The 16,101-nt window shown below is 41.9% G+C and overlaps 1 protein-coding gene across 3 annotated transcripts in view; it reads right to left on the bottom strand.

Moving 5' to 3' along the window:
* Positions 1–16,101, bottom strand: part of LIPH (lipase H) — a 51,179-nt gene that overhangs the window by 20,671 nt on the left and 14,407 nt on the right. For 2 of the 3 annotated variants that reach the window (XM_077754555.1, XM_077754557.1), the window contains exons 2-5: positions 10,946–11,313; positions 9,630–9,738; positions 3,275–3,376; positions 1,089–1,178 (exon numbers count right to left, since the gene is read on the bottom strand). In XM_077754555.1, the coding sequence (XP_077610681.1) occupies positions 1,089–1,178; positions 3,275–3,376; positions 9,630–9,738; positions 10,946–11,313 (669 nt within the window). The remainder of the gene's footprint in view (positions 1–1,088; positions 1,179–3,274; positions 3,377–9,629; positions 9,739–10,945; positions 11,314–16,101) is intronic. The other variant, XM_077754556.1, reaches the window with a different exon arrangement.

The raw sequence follows: 16,101 nt of genomic DNA, 5'->3' as shown, positions 1-16,101 counted from the left end.
AAACATTAAAAAAAATAATAATAATACATGCTGATATAGAAAATGCAAAGTAATGTAAAATAATGATGCAAAAATCACCCAGAAGTCCAATATCCAGAGCTCACCACTAATAATTATTTGCAGCATTTATGTTTGGTCTTTTTTCTATATTTACACATGTACAAATACACATTTAAAAAAACAAATTGGGATGATACTGTATAGTTTTGTGTCTCTTTCACCTAACATCCCATGGTAAGCAGTTTCATCAATCTGAAAATAAGACTTTTTAACAATTATATTCCTTTGTGTGGGCATACCATAGTTATTTGACACTTTTCCATGTTGGATATTTTACACTTCTAAAAATTTAGCTATTATAAATAATACTGTGTGAGATATTTTTGCACTTTGATTTTTATTTATATTTTCCATTATTTCTCTAGGAGAGATTTCCAGATACAGAATTTCTAGGTCAAAGACACAACTTTGCATGAGAGAGCAATCATTCATAATAGCTTTAATCATATAGTTATGGTTACTTATTTTTTTAATTTATTTTTTAAATCAAGCTTAATTAACATACACTGTTATATTAATTTTCAGATGTACAATATAATGATTGAGCAATTATACACATTACTCAGTGCTTATCATGGTAAGTGTACTCCTAATCTCCTTCAGCTATTTCACCCATTCACCCTTCACCCCTTTCACCCATCTCACCTTTGTCTTTCTCTGACTGATTTCACTTAGTATAATGGCCTGTAGATTCATCCATGTTGTGGCAAATGATATTTGATTCATTCCTTTTTACAGCTGAGCAATATTCCATTGTGTAAATATACCACATCTTCTTTATTCATTCGTCTATCAGTGGATACTTGGGTTGCTTCTGTATCTTGGCTATTGCCAATAATTCTGTGTTTTTTTTTTAAGTAGTATATTTGAGTAATAATTTTTCATTTTTCCTTTATATTTATACTATCTCTATCTTCTCAGATGATTTGTTTTCTATTAAAAACTATTACCCATAGAATAATATCAGATTTTTAAAATATGTCTTTTTAAAACCACTATTATGCAATATATAAAGTATTTGTACTTACCTCCCAATATCGTTTTGGGGCAACCGGGTTGATCCAATCCTCCATTTGGGTAGAAGTCTATGTTTCCTAATGGCTCCTTGTAGCCCAGTGCTAAAGGAGAATATATTATGGTTTTATTTTTGAACTTTTCACATCGTGTAGCTCATTTGCCTGAAGGATATAGGCAGGCATTGTGTTGTTGTTCTTATACCTATTTAAGTATTTTGCTCAAAGCCACCCAACTAGACAGTTAGGAAGAGGCATTTCCATCTAGGAGATTATGAAGACAAAAGGGGAACTTTTCCCAATATTTCTCAAGATGTGAGGGAGCTTTGGTCAGCCTTTCACGGCAAGTCTGATAAAATGATATGTTTTTTTCCTTATGTTTGGCTAGAACCCTGTAATTGCCAGTGCTTCCTGGGTCTCTAATGGCATTTGTGTCAGACTTTAATGAATTAAAAAAAAAAAAAAAAACAGGAAAAAATGAAGGAAAAAAAGAGAAAGAAAACGGGAAAAATGAATTATTTTGTAACAATTTTTTTTATTTTTTAAATCTTTATTTTTGAGAGAGACAGAGCACAAGTGTGGGAGGGACACAGAGAGAGGGAGACACAGAATCTGAAACAGGTTCCCGGCTCCGAGCTGTCGGCACAGAGCCCAAACTCACTAACTGCAAAATCATGACCTGAGCTGAAGTCAGACATTTAACTGACTGAGCCACCCAGGTGCCCCAAGTAAAAAAAAAAAATTTTAATTGGAAACTCTTCTAGAAAATGGGGACCAGGAAAAATATAGATTGATTTAATAATTGCTTAGTCCCGGGGCGCCTGGGTGGCTTAGTCGGTTAAGCTTCCGACTTTCACTTAGGTCATGATCTCGCGGTTCGTGAGTTCGAGCCCCGCGTCGGGCTCTGTGCTGACTGCCAGCTCAGAGCCTGGAGCCTGTTTCAGTCTGTGACTCCCTCTCTCTCTGACCCTCCCCTGCTCACGCTGTCTTTCTCTCTCTCTCTCATAGAAAAAAAAAAAATTGCTTAGTCCCTTTAAACTTATAACTACAAAGTAATCAGTCAAATGCTTTATTTAAAAGATTATTTATACACATATATATAGTACATCATTGCAATAATAATAATAGCTATTATATACTGAGAACCTAGGTGTGTCTAGTGAGAGGGTACTAGGTATTTTATATACCTTTCTTGTAACATTCACAATGTCCAAAAAGTGGCCATTGGTAAATTCAGATGAAGTAAGTTACAGATGAAGACATGGAGAGTCAGAGGACTTACAGAATTAAATGACACCACTAGAAAGGACAAAACCTGGGATCTGAGTTCACTCTACCTGGCTGCAAAGCTTATTCTCTTTCCTCAAAATTCACTTTCTCTCCAAGAATAAAAGATAAATTACTCTATTCCATCAAGCATTAAAATGGCATTGAGGTACTGCACTCAAGTAAGGTAATGCTTTGCAAACTGCGCAGTAAGAATGCAGCTCTTTCCTTTAAGGCCAACAGTTGCTGAATCCCACACCAGAAAGCCCGTGATAGGTGATCAAGGGTTTTTCAGGTGGTTGTATCACAGAGAGGGTGTATACTATTAAAGACTTCTCTGCTCTGTCCCCTCAGCCTTCCCCAGGTTCCTGCTCTAGCTCTTGTCCTAGGTATCTGGATATAAAGACTCACCTTTACATCACCCAGACCCCTATATCCTGTCCCAAATCCCAGTTACGAAATCAACACCGTAAAAGACAGAAATGGCCAGAAAGATCCAGAGAGAGCTGGAGAGCTAGAGGTGGCTCAAAATTGCTCTTCAGGGAGAGACACACCACTTGAACATATCTTTCAGCCTAAGAAAATAATGAGAAAGACCCAACAAAACCAGAAATCACACATCCAAACCCTGCTGTGTATACAGAGACATTTGTCCACATGGTGTGCAAATCACCCTGTCTTTGAAGGGTCAAGATGATCACTTTAAAAATAAGAAAATTTTGTGGGGACAGCACCTCCACTCCAGCAAGACGTCCTGGATGCCTGCATTAAACCAGTGTCCCTTCCATATCTGGGTTGATTTGGAAGCCTGCCCTGCAGGAAAAGAGGGAATCTGGAGGAACCTGACCCAGCCCTGCATGATGATCCCCTCGGGGGAGACTCTTTAGGAGTCTGGGAGCGGGGTGCTCACTGACCCACAAGAACAGGAATGTTACCATCAATGTCGGAGTGGATGATGTCAACGAACTGTGCATCGCGGGGATCTAATCTGTCCTCTGGAGGTCTCCCATTGAATAAAGGGCCCGCAGGGTCGAGACCTGGAAAGAAAATGGAGTTGGCTTGGCAGCCCCACGCCATGAGTCACCTGCAGCCAGGCTTTTGATCCCTCCCCTGGGAATGGCAAATAGGCTGCAGGGCACCCTCGGGTGGGCAAGCATTCGCATTCCCATCCTGCTTGTCAGCCTCGTTTCTACAGCCTTGTAGCCTTTTCCCACAGAAGGGATGGTTCCCATGGCAATACCCTCTGAGAATGGCATCCAGACTCCACTAGGAGCTATATCTTGTTCAGGGCTCAATAGCAGGGAGCGCACAGACATGTGGGGACCAGGGGCATGGGATGAACTTGTTCCTCAGGAAAAAGCACCCGAAGGTGCATATAAAAAGCAGATACTATACTTATCCTTATTCCATGTTAAATGATCCAGAAACCCTACTCAACCTTCCCTTCTTATTATTAATAAAGCTCCTTTACAGTTTCAATTTTTATTCATATATGCTAGCTCATATGATCCACATCACAAGCCTGGTAGGGAGGCAAGGTAGCTATTATTCCCATTTTACAGATGCATGAGCTGAGGTTTGGGGAGATCAAGTTTCTTAACCAGAGCAGCAGCCTCACAATGCAACAAACTCTCTCTACTTAGCTCTTGGTTTCATTGCACTGGGTTTGACAAGCTCAGTGGGAAAGTATGAAACTCACTGATCAGGCCAGGTATCAAAGAGGGAAATAAAGTGGGTGTCAGTTCCTGCAGAATTAACCCGCTCCATAAATGCCTTAGCTGGTTTCTTGCCCTTGGTCAATGTTAGCTGGGCGTTCCTAACCATCAGCTGGAAAAACAAGAATGCAGTTCCTGCCATGTTGTAACCACAAGCTAACTTTAAAGCAATAACAGGAACACACCAGAGGTGCTCAGAAGCCCTGCTTACTGGAAACCTACCTGGAGTGAAGAATATTCCAAGGGATGTCTCAAAACTTTGAACCTATGAAAGTCATTTTAAATGGCGTCTTCCATCCCCTGGTGTTTGATATAAAGTCCAAGAGATAGCATTCTTGCCTCAACTTCTCTGGTTCTGGCCTCAGTCTTTCCATTTCTCCTCCCCCAACACTCTTTTGCTTCCATGAGACTTGTCTTTATCTGCCTCCTTTCCTTTTCTTTCTCTTCCCCTCCCCTCCAGCTTTTCTTCTTCCTCAATTGTGTCTCAACTGAAACCGATGGGAGATGGATCAACAGGCAGACACCCAAGTCCTCAGGACCTTCTCAACACAGCATGAGAAACTCATAATCTTGGAAAGAGTTTGCTCAAGGAAGTCCTTCTGGTCTACGACAATGAACAGTCAGAGGCCCAGTTTAGAGCAGCCGCCAGATTCATAGCAGATAAATTGGCTTAGTGTGTAACATTCAAACCAGAGCAGATTTGAGAGTGATGAGGGTGCTATTGACAATTATGTCAGGACAGAAGGCACTAAGGAGACTGGGACAGTAAGCTTGGATGTATGATCACCTTAGTGACAATTCGTAGCAAATAATCAGCTTACAATGTCATCCAAAAATCGCACTTAAAGTGCCCCAAAAAGCGCTATATTTTGTGTGGACAGAGACCGTTGGAGTCAGAGAGATGTGACATGGGGCCCCAAACCTAACACCACCCAGCTGTGTGACCTTAGGCAGGTGACTTTACTTCTCTGAACCTCAGTTTTTTTAATCTGCAAAATGGAGGTAGAATTAATAGCTACTTCAGTGGCCTCCGGCAGGTCCAGGAGTCCCTGAAGGATGGGCGGTGTCAGCAAGAGAGAGAGTGAGAGCCCCAAGATTCTTTCCGATCACAAGGCAGGCATCTCTGCTCTGACTGGGGCTCAGCTTTATTTTATAAGTGTTTGGGGGACGGCACAGAAGTGGCATTTGCCTTAGACAATGATTTCTGATAACAAACTTCTTTGATATGTAAGAATTTCCTGGAAATCTAGAAGACTCCTGCAAAACCTTTATCAATAGTGATTGAGATGCTTATCCTATGGGGAAGAAGGTATCTTTAGCATACCAGACAAAGTTTTTAGCATAAAAAGGGCGAAGTTACTTCTTTTAAGGTGGAAGTATCAAGAATAACAGGTCTTCCAAGAAACACCTTTGCTCCCATAATGACAAAAGTAGTTCCTCAATAGGTTCCTTCACAGGGAGTTATCAGCATATTCAAGGCCAGAAAATGCTCCAAGCAGAAACAAATGGGTGGGGTTGGATATCTGCCCTTAACTCTAAATTAGGCTCTTTGTCTCAGGGCCAGACTCAGGCCCCTTTCATTATGTTAAGTCTTGGATCTGCAAGGCCTTTAGGAAGAGCCTTTTGACAATCATCTACAATGCTATCATCTGAAGTCTCTTTGGAAAAGGCAGGGATATGCTTTTCCTATGCGCAATCTGTGTGGGGAATATCGGTCTGATCTGGAATATTGTGAGGCCTGGTCAATACTAGCAGCCTCATTTCCAACATGAGCCAGTAATACCAGAAGGAGATACAGGTTTCCGTTTCTCATGGCAGGAGCTGTGCAAACGCTACCATTTCCTCACTGTGACTGTCATCCAGCGAGGTCAGTGTGGCTCCCAGCACTTCAGAAGACATATAAAAGGCCTCCTGGATCTGAATCCAGAATGTTTTGTGACTGTTATAGAATAGAAACAAAATAAGAAAAATAGAGCTCTTTCTTATTGCTCAGAGATCACCAGAAAAATGTCTAGATGGTGTTCATTGGCTTTTTTTTTTTAATGTTTATTTATTTTTGAGAGAGAGAGACAGAGCATAAGTAGGCGAGGGGCAGAGAGAGAAGGAAGACACAGAATCTTAACTGACTGAGCCACCCAGATGCCCCTCAGTGGCTTTTATTACAGCATTAACCAGTTAGAGAATTTGATGAAAGCCCTAGACCTCTCCCCAGGACAGACAGCTGACATTTTGCAGTCAGTTTCAGGGACCTCATATTCTCATCCCCAACTTCACCATGAACTCCCTAAGACAACACTGTCCAATAATATGAGCTGCATATGTAATTTTAAGATTCCTAGAAGCCAGTTTTAAAAAGTAAATAGAATTAAGGAGAATTAACTTTTAGTTCTTAAAATTTTATTTATTTATTTGAGATAGAGAGAGCAGGTGAGCAGGGGAGAGGGGCAAAGAGAATTAAGAGAGAGAATCTTTAGCAGGCTACACGTTCAGCACAGGGCCCAACTCTGGGCTCAATCCAATGACCCTGTGATCATGACCTGAGCCAAAATTTAGAGTTAAATGCTCAACCAACGAAGACACCCAGGCACCTAGAGGAGGATTAATTTTAATAATATATTGTATCTAACCCAGTTTATTTAACCTAGCATATCTAAAATATTATCATTTCAACATGTACTTCATATACAAAAATTGAGATTTTTAATATCCTTTTCTTTTTACTTAGTCTTTGAAATCCAGTATGTGTCTTTTTTTTTTTTTTTTAAATTTTTTTTTTTTTTTTTTTTAATTTCTAGGAGAGAGAGAGAGACAGCGTGAGCAGGGGAGGGTCAGAGAGAGAGGGAGTCACAGACTGAAACAGGCTCCAGGCTCCGAGCTGGCAGTCAGCACAGAGCCCGATGCGGGGCTCGAACCCACGAACCGCGAGATCATGACCTAAGCGAAAGTCGGACGCTTAACCGACTAAGCCACCCAGGCGCCCCAAAATCCAGTATGTGTCTTGCACTTACAGAATATCTCAGTTTGCATTAGCTACATTTCAAGTGCTCAGTCCTACATGTAGTTAGTGGCTACTATATTGGACAGCATAGCTCTATGGTCATTTCTCAAAGTATGGTGTTCCGACTATGGTCTGGTTAAAAGTAGATTCCTGGACCTCACCCCCAGAGTGCTGGTTCAGCAAGTTGGCATTGTAACCAGCACCCCTAAGGAGATTTTTTTTTAATTTTTTGTTTATTATTGAGACAGAGAGAAACATAGTATGAGTCCAGGAGGGACAGAGAAAGAGAGGGAGACACAGAATCCGAAGTAGGCTCCAACCTCTGAGCTGTCAGCACAAAGCCCGATATGGGGCTTGAACCCACGAACTGTGAGATCATGACCTGAGCTGATGTCGGACTCTTAACCGACTGAGCCACCCAGGTGCCGCAAGATTTTTATACACCCTTAAGTTTGAGAAGCAAATGTAAGGTATTATCAAGTGATATAGGTACTTGGAATATTTTAAAATCCACTTATGCTCTGCCATCTTGTGTTAAAGAAGCTAATGAGAAATAGGGATGCCTGGCTGGTTCAGTCAATAGAGCATGAGTCTTACTCTCAGGCCCATGACATCAAGCCCCATGTTGCTCAGGGAGCCTACTAAAAATTTTTTTAAAATACATTAAGAAGTTAATGAGAAATAAACCAGGAAATGTGCCTGGACAGAAAAAGCAAAAGGAAAGGCAGAAGAAAGAAGAGAAATGGAAGAAACAAAGCAGCTATTACAGGCCAGATAATTAACATGCAGAACATCCAATTTGGGGGAGTTGGGTATGAATTTCATCCTTAGGCAACAGGCCAAGTTCTCACTCCACAATCCAGTGAGCCCAGTCAGAAAAGGTGGTGGAAGGTGAGCAGAGAAGGGAAACGCTTCTCCCCTGTAGCCGCTCTGGAGGACAGCTGAGATTCGATTTTGGGGATCAGAAAGGATGAGGGATCAGGACATGCGGAAGTCAGGAGAGACAGAAAATTGAGCTGTGGACCATTAGCTGAGTCCGGGCCACAGAGCACGGCCACAATGGCCCAGAGTGGAAGGCAGGCTGGCTTGGGGAATTTCCAGTGTCAGAAACCAGGTCACACTGCACTCACATTCACAGTAGTCGTGGGAACAGGTGTGCTGGGAGCCAAACCTGGGGATGAAGCCAAACCAGGGTTGAGACTTAATGAGGAAGTAGTGGTGGGCTGGAGCCCTCCAAGGCCAGCACTGGAGAGCAGATTTTGCTCATCTCTTCCCAAACTTTGTGGTTATTAGTGTCAGGCTGGTAGCTTGAAATCAGCAGTGGTAAGAGTATTCAGACCATGGAGATCAGCAAATACTAAAAATCAGGACTTTTTTTTCTTGAGAGCTGTTCAGGTGCTTAACACACTGTGGGAGAGTTCCACCCAGCAGAAGAAGAGTTCCCAACACATTAGGGACACAAGCAGATTCAGGCAGCCTGTCCTTTGATCCCATAAGGGAAATGAAATTCTTTAAAAGGACATGTTGGTTTCTAAAACATAAAAAAAAAAAAAAGTTAAAAATGTAAAACAGTGCTCTGCCTCCCTAGGAAAGCTGGTAAGTAAGGTGGGGGAGGCCTTGGCCTTTGAGATGAAAGTGAGGAAAAAAATCCAGAAAAAACAAAACAATGTGACCTCAAATAGCAGGGCTAGAGGAGACACCCATGATGTGTGTGTGTGTGTGTGTGTGTATGTGTGTGAGAGAGAGAGAGAGAGAGAGACAGACAGACAGACAGACAGACAGACAGAAAGAATGACTTGCCCAGGGCTACCAGTCAGGTAGCACATTCAGAGACAGTGTCCCTAAAAGATTACCTTACAAGTATAGTTGGTTTGAATCTCTTCTTCCTCATTCACTTCTACTCTCCAGATTTCCTAGATTGAAAATAGCTCTTTCTGTAGGAGGATGGATTCTGGGAAGGGTATGTATGATTGGGGGGAGAAGCCCGAGTCTGAAACAGAAAGCCTCCCTCACCCCGTCCTCTGTAGCTATGGAAAGTTATCAGAGCAGTAGGCAAGAGAAACCAGCAAGGGAACCTTTGTTTGGGGTTTCACCTGCTGTGTTTCTGAATTTTCATTCAGCTTTGTCCCAAAAGCTGATATTCAGAGAGTAAACCCCACTACCAAAATCCCCATCTCATTTTCCCATCACGAGACTCCAGCTGTGCCTGGAATGGAAATGTATTAAGTATGTAGTTAAGGCTATCCTAGATTAATGAAAGGAAGATGGCTATCTGTTTGAACGGCACAGATCAAATCCCCATGGGACATAGCTGTTATTCCTAACCATAAAAGAAATAAAGTTACCACCAATCTTTTCTGTGGCATATACAATTTATCAAGTGCTTTGCACATATTTTATTAAATAATAACCTGAGGTCAGTATTATCATGGTCTCTCCTTTGCACAAGGGGACACACACTCAGAGAGGTGGAAGAGCTGGCTTTGAACCCAAGGACTTGGATTGTCTGTATCATGATCTCCCCGTGAACACTCTGCCCAGGCCAACTACCTCATGCCTATTCACAGGATGCCTTACCTGTAATTCTCCCCAGCTTCCCATTGTACATCTTTCCAACGAACCCGGATATGTGGGCTCCTAGACTTACTCCAATCATATAAATGTTGTCAAGAGAAGCTCCTTCTACCTGGAATGTCAAGAGGCCCATCATTATAAATTGTGAGGGGTGATGGAGTTGACAACATTTGGAGAAACTTCCTAAACTTGACTTTGCAAACAGTTCTTCTTGAAACATTTCTAAGCAACTTATTTCTATGAGCTCATTTAAATGTCACAACAACAAAGTGAACACTATTCTTTGATTATACAGATGAAGAAACTGAGGCCCAGAGTCAAAGTAACCTGCCCAATATCAGGCAATTGGGGGGCAGAACAGGAACCAAACCAGTCTGTTCAACTCCAAGCCTGTGCCTTAACCTTTATGACATGGTGTCTCTATTCATGCTTCTGCTAGAAACTAAGCCAACACATCCTTAAATCTCTCCCAGTTGAGGAGAAGGGCAAAGAAACATTTTGATGAACTCCTTTATCTTCAGGCTGGTTCAGTTAATGAAGTCACCATGGAAAGAGAAGGAAGGAAGGAAAGGAAGGGGTGGTACGGGGGAAAACACTGGCCACCATCTGCTGGGACAGCCTGTCCTGAGTCATTTTAATATTCACTTTCCTAGAGCTGTGGCTTAAGTGGAAAGCTTTGTGAAACTTCTGCTGCCTCTGGCCGCAGTGACCACAGGGCCTAATTCTCTCTGAAATAGTCAATAAAGTCACTTTATTGTTGCTGTTTTTTGTAAAGGGGGCAATTCATGAGATAGATCACTAAATAAAATTCAAGATCTATTTAATCTTTGTGAGTCTTCTAAAAATGTAAATCATATACACACAAAAATCTCTCATTAGACCATGTGCATCGGTTTTGGTTTTTGATAATCTGGTCACTAAACCTTAGGCATTTCTAGGAAAAGGTATAGCTATAGAAGATGAGGAAACTCTATACAGTGAAGCCAGAAAACCCCTAGACAAAACCTCTCTGACCCATAAGACATTTTTATGTGAATTATAAAAAGATGTCCCTTCCTGAGGAAGGAAAAATATCATAATAAATATATAGATCTGCTATGCGTACAATGACAGTGGTGCTCCCTTAGGTGTGCAGTGCACAACTTGCACAATCATACATATCGGCCTTCTCTCGAGGCATTCCCTCTACCTTCCCTGGGGCTTATTCAGGTTTTCAAAATAGTCTCTCTGTTCTCTGCAGATGTCTCTTGGTTTTAAATCTCCAGTTAATGGGCCAGTTTCAATTTGCTCCTGAATCATTTAAGAGAATTCTCTCTTACCAACATTTGGTCGATAAATTTCTTCAACACTTCTGCTACTTTTCTGGTCTTACTAGAAGCGTGGTTGTATATTACAGTTGTGGCTCCTCGATTCCAATCAACAACAATCACATTCATGTCTTCTACAGAGAGCAAACTCTGTACTAAGTCCTCCATCCAAACTGGAGGGGAGCCTGTGGGTCTGAATCCATGGACAATAAAGGTCGTTTTCTTGGTCACGTTCAAGTTCCCAAAAACTGTGGAGTTGATGACTTGTGCACAGGACAGGTTTTTTCTTGTGTAGAGCATCAACTTCACATTTAGCCCTGTACCAACCACTGCACTGTGAAAGCTCAGTCTGGTGAATGAAGGACATGTTTCATCTGTGTCTGAAAATAAAAATTAGATGGCATCATGACCGGTTTTTCCTTAGTTGGGCATCAAGCAAGAATACTGCCCTACATTCCCTGGAGTTCTTTCTGTGCTTTACAGCATCCAGCAGAAGGCTGGATGTAGTTGAATGAAGTTGCAAAGTTATACGTTTTCAGCATATACGTAGTGACTTCTTCTTCAGCAGGAAAACCATTTTTCCAAATCTTACTCTCTTCCAAGGTCTAATCCAAAAGTCACCCCAATGAAGCCTACTCCAACTCTCTCAGGCCTAATACTGTTTTTCATCCCAGAACTCCCCAGAACCCTGTGTATGCCTCACTCACAGCAGAATGAAAACACGTTCAGTGGTGTATTATGGGTATTTATGTACATGTGTGTCTATCTTGCTGGACCACTTCCTTGGAATGGTGTCTTGTAATCCGCATATCCCTCACAGTGCCCAGCACATAGTACAGGTAACTGCACCTGCATGGTCCAAGCACCTCTTTCCTTGTGTAGAGCACCTGCCTGGGACAGTAGTGGAGAACATGATGTCCCTTGCCCTGACCCTTTCAGTAGCATCTGAAACAGTTGAACCATGGCCCCTTCTTGCAGCCTATCTTTCTCTGTTCCTCAAGCACCATCTTCAAGTATTCATCCTGCTTAGAGTAAGCTCTAAGGATGGCTTTTGGAGAAAGGTTGGAGATGAGGTGGAGAAAAGCAAAAGATGAGACCAGAGCATCTTGTCATAGTAGAAAGTAAAAGTGTTTAAAAACATGTCACAAGGACATAGAGAGCCAGCTTGAAGGGGCTTCTGCTGGCCAGATCTGGGATAATTTGAACACAAAATAATTAAGGACAGTAATGAACTACAGACCTTTAGGGAAAACCAGGGATCCACGATTCCGTAACAAGCAAAGAAACAAATAAATGGAAGAGAGAGAAGGACTCTTATGGTATAGTGCTGAATGTCAGCTGGTAAATATGAAGTGAACGCTGGGGTTGAAACTCATCATTTTGCAGCCGTCATAATAAGTTGGTTATGCAAGAACTAAACTGAGGAGGTGGTTATTTTGAGAAGGAGCACACGTGTATTGTCTTGCACTTCCTCCCACAGACTGCTAATTAGTAAGTAGGGGGAAAGTAGTAACTGTGCAATGGAGAAATGGAACAACACCTTGACTAGTTTATCAAACTGAACATTACCAATGAGGGGCGGATGGACACATGTGCCTCTTGCTGTAGTATTCCAGTGGGAATTGTATTAATCTGAACCTGGCCATGGGGGACAACCAGACAAACACAAAATGAGGAATATTTTATTAAAAAAAAAAAAAAAAAAAGGACAGGGCTGGGTGCGATGTAGGTGTGGCCAGGCTGGCAGGGAAGGGGTTTATGGCGCACACACACACACACACACACAATTAAAAATTAAAAATAAAAAGGACCTGTATTCTTAAAAACGATCAATGTCATAAATGACAAACAAAGGCTGTGGAAATGCTCTAGATTAAAGGAAATTGAAGAGGCAGGATAAATAAATGAATATCTGATCTTAGATTAGATCCTGTAATGGAAAAAAAATGCTCTACAAGAAATTATTGGGTCAGTTGACAAAATGGGGATATGCACACTACATTAGATAAAATTATGGTATTGGCATTATATTGAGGTTGATAACTACACAGTGGTTTTGTAGGAGAAAGTCTGAATTCTTGGGAAATACAACTAAAGTGTTTATAACTAAATGACCAACTTATTCTCAAGTGGTTCAGAAAAAAAATTAGGGGCAAAGAGAGAGACAATAAATGATAAAGCATTTGTAGCAAAATGTTAGCAGTAGGTGAGTCCATATAAAGGATTGTTGGTGTTCTGTGTATTTTTTTATATATATAAATTCTTGTAGCTTTTCTGTAAGTTTAAAATTATTTCCAGGGCGCCTGGGTGGCTCAGTCAGTGGAGCATCCGACTTCAGCTCAGGTCATAATCTCACAGTCTATGAGTTTGAGCCCCACATCAGGCTCTGTGCTGACAGCTCAGAGCCTGGAGCCTGCTTCAGATTCTGTGTCTTAGTCTCTCTCTCTGCCCTTACCGAACTTGCACACTGTCTCTGTCTCTCTCTCTCTCTAAAATAAATAAACTTAAAATAAATAAATAAATAAATAAATAAAAATAAAATTATTTCCAAAGAAAAGGCTTAAATAAAAGGAAAAAAGAAAGGGCAAGGGCAGTATCAGTAGCACACAAAATAGGAAGGAGGTTGAGAGTTCAGCTATCAGAAAATGAAAGTAGGTAAGAATGCTCAGGACTTGTGCTTGAAAGGGAAAAAGAAGTTGGAAATAAACTAAAGACCAAGATGCCACATGAAAAAGGAATTGGGAAGGAAGGAGGGCTTTGGGGTCCTTGGGTACTGAAATAAAGTATCACTTTTGTAACATTATACAAGGCCTTGATCAAGAATCCCAATCAAATCAAAGCTCAAAGTAAACCTCTGATCAACATTGGCATTCAGACTCAACAATAGGATGCTTGAGAAAACTGTGGGGTTCTTTTTTTTTTTTTTTTCTGACAGGGAGAGACAGCATGAACAGGGGAGGGTCAGAGAGAGAGGGAGTCACAGACTGAAACAGGCTCCAGGCTCTGAGCTGGCAGTCAGCACAGAGCCGGACGCGGGGCTCGAATCCACGAACCGCGAGATCATGACCTAAGCGAAAGTCGGACGCTTAACCGACTAGGCCACCCAGGCGCCCCATGTGGGGTTCTTTTAATTACAAAAACTATTTAGAACTGTTAGGACCCACTCTCCTATGTCCTATTTGGTTGAGAGAGAAGAGCCAAGGAGGAGGTGAAGTGGAACAAGAAACAGGTGCAAGCTGGAGATGGTCCTTTAGCTATTCAGGAGTGGGGCAAGGTCCTGCAGATAACCATTCTTCGTGGACTATTCTTTGTGGGAGGGCATAGAAGGAGACTATTGACTTGCAGCTGGCCAAAGGAGACAAAAGCACCTTGGGAAATACCTGCTGTGTCTTCCTCCAGTAGAAATTTAAGAACCGTTTGCCATGGGCCCTTATTCTCAGTATATCTATACTTGCACACCCAGGAACTGCACTTCCCTCATTCTGAGCCTCAGAACAGACTTTGTCCGGGGCACCTGGGTGGCTTAGTCGGTTAAGCATCCGACTTTCGCTTAGGTCATGATCTCGCGGTTCGTGGGTTCGAGCCCCGCGTCGGGCTCTGTGCTGACTGCCAGCTCAGAGCCTGGAGCCTGTTTCAGTCTGTGACTCTCTCTCTCTGACCCTCCCCTGCTCACGCTCTCTCTCTCTCCTAGAAATAAATAAAACATTTAAAAAAAAAAAAAAAAGAACAGACTTTGTCCTAGCATCTCTTTCTTTTTTCTTTAATGTTTACTTATTTTTGAGTGAGTGAGGGAGAGAAAGAGAGAGAGAGAGAGAGAACGAATGGGAAAGGGGCAGAGAGAGAGATGCACACAGAATCTGAAGCAGGCTTCAGGCTCTGAGCTGTCAGCACAGAGCCTGACACAGGGCTCAAACTCACTAACTGTGAGATCATGACCTGAGCTGAAGTGGGACACTTAATTGACTGAGCCACCCAGGTGACCCTCTATGCTTTCTTAATAACCTGGGTCCATTCATGTATGCTTTTTTTTTTTTTTTAAATGTTTATTTGCTTTTGAGAGAGACAGAGCGTGAGCAGGGGAGGCGCAGAATCTGGAGAGAGAGGGAGACACAGAATCCGAAGCAGGCTCCAGGCTCTGAACTGTCAGCACAGAGCCCAACACGGGGCTCGAACTCGGGAACCATAAGATCATGACCTGAGCCAAAGTCAGACGCTTAACCGACTGAGCCACTCAGGCGCCCCTATGTATCCTTTTATTTGAAACTTCTTGCAGAGAAGAATACCCATACCCAGCAATGAATGAAGTTCCAAAATAGAAGAAGCAGAAGAAGCTCAAACAGAAGGTTAAAAATTGAGGCTTTGAAATCCCTGACCCTAGAAAATACTGGTTAAAAATTGAGCCCCAAACTCACATATTCCTCCTTTTGCTCTACACTGTCAAGTAGTGTATACAGTGAGGCATGCTTACAATTGTCTGTCCTCCCCTCTCCCACAACTTAATTGAGATAAAATCGACAAATACTGTTAAGTTTAAAGTGTAAAATAAGATCATTTGATATATGTGTATACTGCAAAGTGATTTCCACAATAAGGTTAATGCACCCACATAGTTACATATTTTTGTGTACGTGGCAAGAACATTTTAGATCTATTCTCTTAGGAAAGTTCAAGTACACAGTATGGTATAATTAACTACAGTCACTGTGTTGTGCACTAATGCCAGAACTTACTCATCTATGTAAATATTTTCTCCATCTCTTGATGCCTTTCATTTTTCTCTTCCTGTACATTGCATACTCCTGGAGATCATGGGCTGAGACTTGTCTGGTGCTTGTAGAGCAAGACCCAGAGCAAATAATTGACTGTTTAATTAGTCATCTTACTAAATAGGAGGTGCCATGAGGTAGGGCTGAGCCTCTTGGTCTTAGCCATCAGTAAAACTGAACCTTGTTCTTCCTTGTGTAACTGACTCACCAGGTGACCTGGGGAAATCATGCCATCTTTCACTTGTGCCAGAAAGGAATGCTTGGAGATTAATTACAAATGAGGTCATACTAGGGAAGGGAGAGATCCCCTTCCAAAGTAGGGGACTTTTTATTTGCTAGGTCTGAGCAATATTAGGCCAGTGTGTCAGGAGCCACATATCTGAGTCATTGGAAGGCTCATAT

This window comes from Crocuta crocuta, unplaced genomic scaffold, assembly GCF_008692635.1.
Source record: "Crocuta crocuta isolate KB4526 unplaced genomic scaffold, BGI_CrCroc_1.0 scaffold70, whole genome shotgun sequence".
NCBI lineage: Eukaryota > Metazoa > Chordata > Mammalia > Carnivora > Hyaenidae > Crocuta > Crocuta crocuta.
Note: the sequence above shows the minus strand (reverse complement) of the source record. Positions and strands in the feature narration are given on the sequence as shown.